At 38.0% G+C, this 13,806-nt stretch overlaps 1 protein-coding gene across 23 annotated transcripts in view; it reads right to left on the bottom strand.

The window, feature by feature from the left end:
* LOC103477041 (neurexin-1a) overlaps nucleotides 1-13,806 on the bottom strand; it is a 265,070-nt gene that overhangs the window by 14,561 nt on the left and 236,703 nt on the right. For 20 of the 23 annotated variants that reach the window (XM_008429894.2, XM_008429905.2, XM_008429900.2 and 17 more), the window contains one exon: nucleotides 823-910. In XM_008429894.2, coding sequence (XP_008428116.1) covers nucleotides 823-910 — 88 coding nt within the window. The remainder of the gene's footprint in view (nucleotides 1-822; nucleotides 911-13,806) is intronic. The other 3 variants (XM_008429897.2, XM_008429906.2, XM_017308979.1) reach the window with 1 other exon arrangement.

The following is a 13,806-nucleotide window of genomic DNA, read 5'->3' as shown; positions in this document are numbered from 1 at the left end:
TGAACTGCATTTGCTCGTCTATAGATCAAAGTAAAATATTCAGAGTAGTGAAATGAGATGATTTTTCATTAAACAGATTTAGATTCATGAAAACTTTGGTGTATTTATTGACTGACTTTCAGTCAATAAACATGTTTAGCATGAATTCAGATTAGCTGGTCCTCGAGATAATCTGAGTTTCTAGTGCAGTGACGTCGTGATATGAACGTGAAGTGATGTAAACCTCCAAAATAACACAATTGTTTTGATGAGCATCCTTTGAAGCTGTGTCCACTGTGGGAAGCTCAAGTTGTCAGGTTAACTTGCTTCAGAAATTTTTAAATATTGAGCAATTTAGCTATTTAGAATACTATTTAACTCTAGTTTGCAGTCTGTCCGTTTACCTTTCCATTTTCTTATCTAGGTTTTCATTAAATTCAAAAAGAGGTAAAGGAAAGTACCGTCAATTTAAACAATGCAAAATATAGTTGCTGTATTTAAACAATCCAAATATAGTTGCTGTAGCTGACATTTTGAGATTTCTTTCAAGTCAAGCTTATTTCATTTAAAAACACCATAAATACTATCGAAAAAATAGAATAAGTGATTCCTAAGTCACATTTCTGTACTCTGTAGTTTGAGATCAAGTTAAAATAGGTACAGAAAAGTCAGCAGTGTCCAGAAAAAAGATAATTGTAGACCTGAAATCTTACTCACAACTCCAATCTGCACAGTTTGACTGTATCTGTTGGTGTGTAATGACCTATACCTCTGGTGATGTATGACACACAAAGACACACTGACACACCCAAAGAGAAGTAGAATAAAAAAGAGATGACTAACCTAACCCACCTGAGCTCGGCTCACAGGGATCAATGTCTTCATCATCACTTGGACACTCCGCTGAAGCCACCATCAAGTCATCAGTTGTCTGAAAAGAGAGAAAGAGGTACATAGGCACAGAGGTGAGGGCATGGATTTCTTTAGCCGTATCAACAAGGTGAGATGATTCCCACTCGAAACGACCAAAAGTGGCATTTCTGGAGGCTTAGGTTAAGGAGAGTGCGGGCAGATGGCATGTGAATCCAGACAGCTACACTATTTGGCTGCTGGATTTATCTGTCAACACGACCACACGCTGCCTTGGCACAGTAGCAGCTGCTGCGGCGTTTTCCAGGCTACAGCTTCTTTACAGAAATGGGATCAGATTATTGAGGAACAGTGAAGGCTCAGGTTCACAACATAATTGTCAACCCACATGCTCAATTTGTGTTTCAGTAGCCTGTGTGGCTTTGCAAATATTTACAATGCCGAGGGATTGGAAGGAGCCGTCAAATGCGCCTTTGGCATTTAGAGGACAATTGGGCATTGAATGAAAAAAAAAAAAACATCCCTAAAAAAACAGAAAACAAAAGACAGAGAAATAGAAATTCAAATCAATATTATCTTCCATCTTTTACAAAATAAGCATACAAAAAAGAAATCTATGTTCTCCTAATGCACATGCTCTTTTATTAAATCCATTTCAGACTATACACATACCAAAGATGACAGAATGTGCCGTCTTAGAGAATGGGAAAGGGCAAACAACCGACCAGAAAAAAGCACACTGTAAAACATTATACTGCAATGTTTTTTATAGTCTTGCCTCAGGCCATTTGATCAGCTCTGCGTTAAAGGTCATTTCATTTAAGCATGGCAGCCTCCTCAAGGCCAGGTTAGACTTTTGGATATGAAGTGCTGCTAAGTAGAATGAGCTGCAGCAATAAAGCTGTGCCCATTGTTTGCAATTTTGTGGTGAATAAAAAGGGAAAAAAAAAAAAAAAAAAAAAAAAAAACTGGTAAAGAGGGCATCAGGGCCCTAAATAAAGATGGACGCTGGCTTTTATTGCATTTGTGCCGTTATGTCACTAATGTTTAAATGTGCATCAAAACATCTGCTAGTTGGATTAGCATTGACTCGTCTTAAGATAATGAAAGGTGATGTCATTTTGCCGAACATCCATTTGGCTACTCTTAATCTGATTTTGCTGTGACGGTAACATCATTCTGACTTTCTGAACACGGGCCAACATCATCTTTACATAATAGTCCTGGAAATGATAGATCAAGCCCATTAAGGGTGCTGCGGCGGAGGGCCGTTTTAGTTGCATCTGCAAAGCGTGAGGCCTGGGGAAGCCGTCCAAATGTAAATTTAATTTGCTGTGCATGAGGCTGATATACAGCATCGGCCATCCAGATGGCGAAACCACCGGATCCCGGAGTGCCACATCCATCACTTCTGCCTCGTGATTTGTTTTTCCTGGCAGGAGATCTCGACACACTACACTCTCTGGCAGAGGTACGGGAATCAAGGAATCAATACTGCCTCCCTAGTTGTCCCACCTTACCACTCTCATTCTCCCTCTCACAGACCTTAAACTCCATCCTTCAGATTTATTGTAGAGGTGTAGAAGAGGAAACAGTGTGATGTGGGTGTATTATATATAGGATGACTCCCCAAAGGATAACCTAAGAGGAGGTGTTTATACTTATGTTTTAATTCCCTCTTACAGGTCAGAAAGAGACCTAATACTCCACTTTATAGCTATAAATGTAAAACATGGATATTTCTCTTTTACAAGAAAAAAAAATGCACAAAAGAAAAACAAAACTGTACAGTAAATAGGATAAAAATATAAAAATATTAAGAGTATCAAGACGTAAAAAAAAAATTAAAGAAGCAAATTAAAATAAATACATTTGGAAAACTAAACGATAATGTCACTTGAAGCCTTTTTTTTGTATAATCAGTCGTTCATTTAATTGTGGAGGAATTTATTTATTCACGGCAGTTTCAATGTACTGCCATCACATTTTATAACCAGGTTGACAGCCAGACTTTGTCTGGGCCGTTACAACAACCAGAGTTTTTTTCCCCCTTTCTTTTCCAGCCATCATGTTGTACACTGGCCGCTGTGTTTGGGGATCATTATCTAACTCACAACCCAATGCTTGACAGTTGGTGCAAAATGTTTGTGCTGATAGATCAATATTTGGATTTCACCAGACATGGTGACATCATTGTTCTACATGTCCCGTTTCGCATTTTAATGCATTTTTGCAAAAGTCAGGCTGCCATATTCTTATTCAAGTGAAGTAAAGTTCTCCCAGTAACCTTTCCAAAGACTTTTGTTCAGTCTCTCTCTAATTGTCCGTTCTTGAACTTTGCCATTTAACATGGTTACGACTGTTTTAGATGGACCTTCATGTGTTATTTTCTTTTTGCAACGTTTCTGGCTTTTCTTGACTGCCTTTTTATTTATTTATATATATTTTTTTGTGAGATTTGTTTCATCGTAAAACTGTGGCCTTCAATTTTTTGGGAAAATCGCCCTCCCAGATTGAATGCTAGTAACAGTGACTTTTATAAGGTTCTTTTTGATGAATTTTCTTACTAGCATGGTATTAACCCCTAACCCTATCACACTTCTAAGACTTTTGCTTTTATGGAGATGGTCACAATAATGAGGTGCTCTAATTAGCAGCACCTAAATGAACATTTTCTTCTTGAACCTAAAAGAGAGGAGCAAAGGTGAACTCAGTTTTTTCTATGCCTTTATTGACAAAACATGGACACTTTTTTTCCTGATGATGGACACTTAAATAATGTCATGTTCCCAGTTAAAAACTTGGGAAGACTATGCTCTATTTAATCTAAGTTAAATTCAATCCGTGTGTTGTAGATGTGTGTCTTTGAACAAACATAATACATTTGTGTTACTAGCCTGTTTACCAACCTGGAAAACTGTGTAGGTCAACATTTTATGTGGCCATGACCTGGTTGAAATCCAATAACATTACCAATTCATGGCGTCTTCCAATGCCTGGATTCTTTTTCACCCGTGACAATTCAATGTGGTCCATGTGTGAGGCTTACCATGCAATTTAGCCACCATAATGAAAACTGACGGATAGGTTGGGTTGAGACACACAACATTTTTTTTTATTGTTTTCCAAAGAAAATAAACAACTATAGATATTCTCATGATCATTCTGATGTACCATCAGTTTTGATAAAAACAACAGAAAACAATACAGCCACTTAAAGGCCAATTATCATCATGTTTATGGCCGAGAAATATTTCAAAATTTTAAAGTGTAAAACATAAGTAAGTTACTTTCGGTATTTCAATTGTTTATGACTGTATATAAGTAATTGTAAAACACTTTTATTAAAAAAATAAAAAATAAAAAAATAGCCTAGATGCGCACCCTCAAACCTAGATGTGCAATTTAGTATATGCTTCTACACTTCTTCGGATATATAACAAAGTATGGCAGCGTGGGTATCGAAAGCACTCAAAAATACTTTATTATTGATAAATGGCCTGTACTTGTATCCTTCCAAAGAACCCCAAAATGATTGACATTACATTCACATTCATGCATTCATGTGCTGATTCCCAAAGGGAAACTAAATGTTGATTTCTTTCTGTTTTGCTAATTTTGTGTCCCATGTCAGTATGTCTTTGACTGAATCAAGTGAGGGAGTGTGTTTGCAAATGCAAGGTTATTCTTTTAACTGTAGGTGGATTGTAAAGTCAATGCATGGCTTGCTAATTTAAAGTAGGATGTTTTGGTGACCCAGTTGTTTGGTGACAGATGGGAGTACAGTTGCATATTGGTGCGCCTCAGAGTAACACTGCAGTTCAAAACCGCATAAAGAAAATGCAATTTATGTTTGAATGCTGCAAGAATTTGAGTGTTTTGAACCATTTTTTTTATTTTTTATTTTATTTTTTTTGCACAAAGGGTCAATCTTCAGCACAGTTTTTAAAGTCTTTGGTAGGGAGCGGGTATTTTAGGTCTTCAAGCTACTTCTCCCATGCAGCATTCTTGACTTTCTCTCAGTTAGTAGATAAAGCACTATATGTCCATACTTGAAGAACACAAGTTGGAGCTACTGACTTCCTATTACTACATTGACTGAGGAGTGTGTTATGCACTGAAGCAAGAGCTTGTTATTCTAAGTGCAACATCATCACTCTTCAGCAAATCTTAGTTGCAATCCAAGCTGCTTTGTCCTCACGTTTTATAAATATTTCTGCTTGTAGCATAAGCAAATCAGTACAACTCTGATGAGTTACAACCCTGGCTATAATTGAAAAGGAAAAGATAACCTTTATCTGCCCATAAAGGTTATCCGTCACACTTCTTCTTCAGTGTTTACCATTTTCAGAAATACTGGGTAGAAGAATCCAGTTGATTGATTTCATAGAATCATTCCCACAAGAAATATGCCACAACAGATACGTTCATGAACAAGATATACCCGTGGTTCATTTTATGAAGGCACTTCGAAAATGCTAAAAGCAAAGACTCAAGGTTTGCAAAGCATCATTAATCTAGCTGTAAAGTGCTGAAGCCATGGTGAACCTACAGCACAGCTCATTTATCTAGCTCTGCAGAGCAGCAGAGACCTCACTCCTCTGAGGGAACCTGGGGAGACAGTCAGAGAAGTGGAAGAAAAAAGTAATGCCTTCCTGCTTCCTTCACAGAAAGTAAACCATAATGTTGTGTGTATACTGTAATTTCAGATTATTTAGTTTAATAAAGTCAATTTGATTAAATGTTGCGGAAAGGTAAAGGTATCGACTGGCCTTGGCTCATGCAGTGATTGAACCATCAAAAAAGATGCCGACCAGGAATTTCCTACCTGACTCAGCCAAAGGTTCCCCAGTGCTTTCTGTAGTACTGTCATGCTGGTTTTCGATCTGTGAGAATTGATAATGGTCCTCCATAATGAGATGTCCAGGCTTAGCTGTGCTCTGCATGTGCTCGCTAAGGCTTAGTCAGCAGTCACCGGTTTATCTACAACTTTATAAACACTGATCTGTTCCCTAGTAACACTCAACGGCCTTGCAGTGTCCAGCACAACTCCTTAATAGCTCCTATATGCAGCGGGTGACTTTAATATAATGCACTACAGTTGTACACGGCTGCCCTGGATGCATGTTTTCCTCTGCTAATGCTGGCCTGCAGAGGGATAGAGAAAGAAAGGCTGCTCTTCAGGGAGGAAGCTGTGTGCTGCTGCCCCGGTGCTCGAGAGCAAGAGACACCTTCTCTGTGATAACCTGTCGGTGTGTCTCCATGGAGAGTCGTGGGTTTTCGCATTGTTTTCTCTCCGGTCTAATTTGATGAATGCTCCCTGGCACACAACATGTCTCTTTGGAGACGAGCTGAAAGTCAGGAGGACACTGAAGGCATCTGAAAGGTTTATCTGAAGCATGCCTCTGCTGTCCCGGTAATGTATTCCACTGAGGATGCTTGCTGTTTTCTTTTGCCTTTCGGGTTTTTTTCCCCCTAGTAGGTCTTCTTTTTTTGTTGTTGTTGTTCCAAAGCAAGCCAATGTTTTTAAGGCTCTCTTTCTGGTGCACACTACTGGTCAGTGACAATATTGCAGTTTGTTTCACAAAAAAAAAAAAATCTGCAATCTTTAGCTTATTTAGTGTAGATTTGATCTATATTTTTGTCCAAAAAAAAGTAGCTTATGTACCTGCAGTTTAGATGATAGTCAGACTTTTATGAGAAAGGGGTATTTGTGTAGTGGCATTTCCTTCTAAAAGAACAAACAAATAAAAAATGACCAATTACAATTTTGACAATTTCTTTAGAAATTGGTACTAATTCTATTGTCAACAATAATTAAGACTGTTATTTCAATTCAGTTTGAATTGGTTACATTTTTAAAAGTGCATATTGTGTAATTCTCTCTCCAGTTGACCTTAAATGCTTACAATTAAATGTATTTGAAAAAAAAAGAATTAAATGTTAAATCTCCACTATGAATGTTTGCTATTTAGACAAACAAAAATTTAAAATGTCAGGTAAACAAAATGAAAGAAAATATTTTGCTTACATAATGTCCTTGGGGAAAAGACAAAAAAACCATGTATGTCTACATATCTACTTTTCATGTGCTTTTTTAAAAGTATAGATTTGTACAGCTGTAAAGTTCTCAGCCTTGGCTTGTCTGTAAAGCTGAGGAATCAACATTCTGTACGTGTTGCTGCTGCCCAGACTGTGCCGCTATTTGTCATGTTGGCACCTATTTACACTGAGAGCAGCCTGCGAGGGTCCGTATCTGACCACAGCGGCAGTGGACTAATTGGGAGGAGTTATCTGTCCTAAGTCTCAGCCTTGCAGTAACACATTATTAAAGAGCGGTGTAGAGGTAGGAGGAGGTGGTAGATGAGGGTTCGTGGGTCGACATGGAAAGAAGCCAGACGCTATGTTTAGATCTCAACATATCTAAAGGCTCTGCATTCAAACCTTCATTCAGGAAACTGAAACGGTGTCTAGTTTATGATCCATACACATGTTCTTTATTTACCCATGGCAGATTTCACACACCAGCAGCAGCTCTTATCAGAACGCCTGATGACAACCAAGTATCTAACTTAGCACCCTGGAACTAGGTCGATGTTGATAAATAATTTAGTCCCAGATGCTCAATAGATTCCAACAGAATAATGAAGGCATGTGGGCCTCTCAGGCTGCGAATTCAGCTCAGTGTATTGCCTGGCCTTCGCCCACACACTTCCTACTGCTGGCCTGACAGGCTGTCAGCACAATACTCTAGCACAGAAACAGACGAGGGTGAAAGACAATCAAATGTCATTGTCTATATCACAGAGAGTTGTGCAACAAACACCGTATAATGGGGTACTTATGTTCAAAACATCCATATTCTCCTGGCGCTCTGTTTAAGATGAAGAGAGAGAGAGAGAGAAAGAGAGAGAGATAGAGAGAGAGAGAGAGAGAGAAAAAAGAAGACTCTGATGGAGGGTTTCATGGTGACACAACAGATTGTCAAAATTATTCACAATCGAGTGCTGAAGTGTAGGAAATAATCTCGGGAGAAACAGAGGCTGTTCTTTGAAGGAGATGAAGAAGAAAATCTTCCATTTTAACGTCGACCTACAAATTTTATAGATGAATCACAATTTAAAGTACAAACATAAAGAGAAGATGGGGAGTTTGCAATTAAATGGATTTATTGCTATTCCAATGCTGATGATATGAAGGTACTGATCAAAATCTATATTTTTTGGCCATGATCCGTTGTTTATATTAAGAGCAGGTCATAAACGCTTTCTGATCGACCCATCACTATTACTTTAACACCAAGACAAAAATTAACTGTAATACAAATAAGCAGGTGTGCATTCTAAGAACTCATTTTATATTTTCTCTCAGTTCAATTACTGAATTGAATCTGATTTCTGCAAATGGCCTCCAGACCCAGTTTAGCGTCCCAAACTGTCACAAGAAATCACACCACCCCATAAAAATCCTTAATATTCACAGACCAAGAACTCCTGTCTGAACAAAACCTATTAAGGAAACAAAAATATGTTTTTCTGTTTTTAAGAAACTTTTTATTATAATAATTACAGTTAATGCGTTACAGATTAATTATCCTGAGTTAAAAATCTGCCAAACACAGGCGATATTTTAATTGTAGTCTGATCTCAAACCCCAAATGAATTACCTTTAAAATTTTTGACATTTCTCAGAAGCAATTTGTGTTCAGTAATTAGCATGTGATTTTATCCACTTTGTTATGCCGTAAGAAGAACTGTCCATGGTTACCAGCTGTTGACACTTTCACAGTTATCAGTCGCAGGTTCTCTAGGGAGAAAAGGTTTTGCTTTATGTAAAAACACACCAGCTGTTGCTAGAAGTCAACCTTGGACTCGTGAGTATGACTTTAATTATATATTTAAAAAAAAAAACAGTGGTCTGAGGTTCTCCATCTCCTCCCCTGGTGGCCACATGTTTCTGTCGCACCATACATCTTCCTTTGGGCTTAAGTAGCTGCACCCCAGACAGTCTAACAAGATGCTGGGAGGCAGCTTCGCACACCTCGTAAAGTCACAGCATGCCAGTGTAGAAGTAAACCGCTTTTAGGAAACCCACAAAAAGTCCTCTTGGAATCGAAATGAGCAGTAAGCAAGGATGACGAAAAATGATTCCTGTCTTATTGGCGAATCTCTTTTAAAACAGTTATGCACATGGGCATAAAAAACACTTGAGATATTTGTTACAGTTTAAATGCAGCTGACATGTCCCGACAGGGTGTTAAAATATTTTAATATATAATAAGGGAGTTTTTCCTTTGAAAACAATAAAAGTGGGAAAAAATCATGAAGGATCAACTCATTCCTTAGACTTCTGGCCAATTATAAAACTGAATACATTAACTTACTGTGTGTCACTACAGTCCTTTGCACTGAATCAGTGTGTCATTAAAATAAGTGTCAGAATTTCATCCAGTCAAATACAGAGGGTAGGTTTCAGAAATTAGTTTATTATAATGTCTATTTATTTAGTGTTTATTCATTATAATGTAATGAATTTCGACCTTCCTTCCTTTCTTCTTTCCTTTCTTTCTTCCTGTTGACATGAACATACGTTTTGAATGAAAATGAGTAGTTTGTAGAAAAAAAGTCTTATATACTCTACCCCTTTTCTAAAACATCAATTCACTATACCATAAACAACTAACGGTTTCCGTAAAAATATATTTTTTAAATCTATTGCTGCTGACAGAGCCCTGAACAACATTAGGAAAATGGATCACACCGCAGAATGTCACATATTGCTACACTGACATACATTACTGACATTGCTTTTGAAAAGTCACAATTTGAAATTTTGTTGTCTGCAAAACACTGAATGGTATAAATGAATCCCAGAGTTTCCATCTTGTATGAGGCATTTATATCCCTAAGGTCGTAAGAGGTAGGTTCACTCCGAGCTAACCAAAAGGAGGAAACATTAGTGCATGCAGAAACGTTTAGCTTCTTTAAATTAAGATGGAATATTTATTGTCGAAAATTACATCATCAGATTATGTCTTTCAAGTATTAGCTACATATTTGGTTTAGATTTCATGCTAATATTTCCATAATTTCACATCACATTTAAATTTCAAGAAAATTCTTGTAGTTTCCTCTCTTTAATGGAGCATCGTCTGTCTTTGTTCATCTATTTTGAGTTACTTTGTGAATGATTTGTACTAAGCAGACACTAGCATTGCCTGGCCTTGCTTCACAGACTCAGAAAAAAGAAAAAAAAAAACAGTTTAGATTTAAGGTTGCATTAAAAAAAAGAAACATAAGATGTAAAGGTGCAACGCAACAAAGGAGGGAGTGGACACGAACTACACGCATAACCGATTCAAAATATATGACTACCTACTTTTAATATATTTCCTCTCTGGGACTGGAGAACAGTGCTTTTGTGAGGACTGCAGCTTTTTATGTGGCAGCTTCAAGGAACTGCTTTGTAGCTGTTACTTAAGTCTCCCTCAGGACTCACTTCAGCTTCTTTTTCAGGAACAGTCATCTGCATGGTCTTAATGAAAAAATTCTAGACACGATATGTCTCGGCGCACAAAAGTAATCGGTACGTATAGTTGTCTGCCTGTGTAGGAGGAAACACCAAGTCCATTTCTCAGTCACTGTCTGCGTCACTCTGTCACCACGTCCATCACTGACTCACAGCGAACTTATGTGTGACTGGAGCCTGATTTAGACAACTCAAGGCATCCTGTGCGCCATATGACAAACAGCTGATATTTTGATTCTCAATTAGGCCTTGTGGCTATTATTTATTGCCGTGGATGTAGATATCATTTTCATACAATATGGACATGTGCTTGCAGTCACCTCACAGTAAGAGTGCATGCCGAGCAGCTGCCATCGAGTGTACAGCTTCTAGCAGCTTACACAAGAGAAGGCTGGTTGCCTTCTGTTAGCTTGACGCTTTAAACGATAAAATCTGACTATGATGTTCATAAAACACTATCTGCTTCCATCTCCCTCCTACGCTTCCCCCCCGAGTTCTCTTGTTTCTTCTCTTTCTTACTTGTGCAGCTCCACAGAAAGTGTATTGCATGGTCGACTCTGTCTCTCCTCCTTATCCTTGCTTTCACACATCTCGGATAAATGAAATCTGCCGCCATTGGAGCATTTTCCCCCCTTTGGATTCCCTGATATTTTTGCTATCTGAAATCGAATCTGGAGCTCTATGAGTGTCTGTGGCTCTCTTTGCTTGTAATCTGGCCTGAGAGCACAGAACTACCCAGGAGGAATATCATTCGCTAAGGATAACTGAGGGAATGAAGGAGGCATAACAATTACCAGAAAACACCTTGTAGTCACGGTAATTTTTTTATCAAAATTCTTCTACACAAACACTTGTGATTTTCAGTCAAAAATTACTGCTCAGTTACTCATTTTCTTGTTTGTCAAAAAAAATCTAAAAATAGATGACAATTATGACCATGATGTCCTGTCTTTTGAGGAAAAAGAGAAGCAGAAGAAGAGATATCCAGCTTGGCCACAAATCACTGTCTTCCAGACTTTACCTGCACCTTGACGTGCAGTCCCAGTCCCTCATGCGGTGACAGGAACAAATTTGTCATCCTAATATAGATGCTATCATTGCTGAGATGAATGTACTCAGGCCTAATTCCCATGCGTAGCGTTTGCTAAAACATGACATGAGGGAAGAGGAAGAGCAGCTTTGCCCTACAACCGCAGACCCGGTTGCCTGCAGCCTGCAAGAGGGTCTCTGTAATCAGATTCCTGTCCTTCAGGTCAAGATTTGTCACTCACCAAGGGCTGGGAGTGAATGTGATAAACTAATGACTGATGAACTGACTCAAGACAAACGCAGACAAAGAAAATTCAAAAAGAAAAACCAGACAAAGGAAAGCACAATCCAGGTATAATGTATTCACTTTGAACGAAAGAAGATTTTTTTTGTACTACAAACAATCCCTCTGGTACATTTGTAATGCATGAACTCATGACTTCAAGTCAAAATGTATTTATATTTCTGGCTCAATGTGACATGACACAGATTGGGATAACCTTCAATAATGCATGGTAGATAATCTAGGGCATTTTATGGACGAGAAGCTGCACTGTCAGTTGCCGAGGATGCAGGGAACTGACTAAGGAAACAATGAATGCCATGCGCTTGGAGATGGAGTTCTGGGCAGCATAACCATTTCCTGGACTCAGCACAGAGCTGACCTCCATGAATCCATTTTGCTGGTAGTTCCTTCTATGCACTGATAAAGCAATAGGTCTGCTCCAGATCCCGTATCCTGATGCTGTACCACAACTGACCTAAAACCTGAACCTGAATTGATGTAGTGGTGGGTAATACCTCCACCCATCAGGTGAAATGCAGTAGGTTACCATGGAAACCCTCGCTGCAGGCATGTGAAAGGACATATCTGACCAAGGATTTGCAGATTTCTTAGTTAGTAGGTCACCCCCGGTTGTTTGGACATCAAGACATGTGATAGCTACTACTCCTTTAATAGACACCCAGCATCTAAAGAAGTTATTACTTGAGTGAAATCCTGTAAACAAGAGAAAGCCAATTTTGTTTCATTTTACATTTTGAATATATATGCAATTTATTGTTTTTCTTGTTTCTATTCACAATTTGACAACGATAATTATATAAAAAGAAACAGGTGTATAGCTGTTTAGGTGAGAGTTAGACATAAAAGATAAACTCTCAAATTCAACTCAGATTTTTAAAAAGTACGTTTTTCTTTTCTTAAACTGCACATCCTCTAAAATGCAAAAAACCCCCAAAAAACTTCAATAATAAGCATAATTTTCACTAAACATCTCCAACACAATGACTAATTCATGGCAACCTGTATGCCAAACTAACATCATTTAACCTGATATTACCTTGTATTATTCCAGTATTCTACAATAAATTTAGCTTTTTATGATTATATCTGCCATTGAGAGAGCTTCTCTCTCGACACAGAATATCATCCTAATCAAAGACCCGCAGCTTACCATTTGAATGGCCTAAGCACAAATGTTTTGTGGTGACACGCTTTTGCAGGTTATCCATTCTGCAGTTTCTACTTATTGTTTTGAGAAATGCACTCACTGCTGAGCAAATGTTATTAGTGATATGAGAAATGCACCAAAGCAAGTGCCAAAAACTACAAAACAAAAAAATCCCCAAGGTCTGCAGAACTTCTTCCCATGAAGTTATATATTATTTTAGACTAACAGACTTTAACACTGCTGCTCAAAGTAACAGCAGGGGGACAACACAGGGTAGACTGGGGAGAGCGCCACAGAAGAAAGCAATCTTTTCCTCAAGCAAAAATGTTAGTTTTAAATTACTTTTAAATCCTTAACCTGCTTTACACATTTTTATTTCTTAATCATTATGATTAACATACTCACAATTATTTTTCACAAGCCTGATTTTTTTGGTGTCCTATGCGCAGTGCGTGATCTGTGTAGGTGGACATTGGTAATAAACATATTGAGGGAGCTGGTACGTACAGTGTTTGTGTTATGTGCTATTTGCAACTAAATAAATATATATGCTAATGGATATTCTCTAGAAATTAAAATTAAGCAATTAAATTTTTTTTGTCAAAAAGTACAGCAGGTTTGCATATCCCCCCCCCCCTCAACACTTCTATTTTGTCCATGCTGGACTATGTTTTGCTCATACCTTGGTAGAAGCACAGGGAACATGGAATTAATAAGACAGTGTGTGACTTATTAGCACCTAAAAATTATTCAAAAAATGGAGAGTGACCTGCACAACTCAATGAGCTCTTGGCACAGAGTTTCTATTCATGAATTTAATGTTTAAACTGGCAGATTGCTGAATCTTGCAGGTGTTGGATCTCATGTTTAATAGTTGAACTGTGCTCTGTTTCCATGAATCTTAGCTGAAAATTCCTGAGAGATTACAAGGTGGTTCATAAAAATG

This window comes from Poecilia reticulata, linkage group LG15, assembly GCF_000633615.1.
Source record: "Poecilia reticulata strain Guanapo linkage group LG15, Guppy_female_1.0+MT, whole genome shotgun sequence".
Taxonomy (NCBI): domain Eukaryota; kingdom Metazoa; phylum Chordata; class Actinopteri; order Cyprinodontiformes; family Poeciliidae; genus Poecilia; species Poecilia reticulata.
Note: the sequence above shows the minus strand (reverse complement) of the source record. Positions and strands in the feature narration are given on the sequence as shown.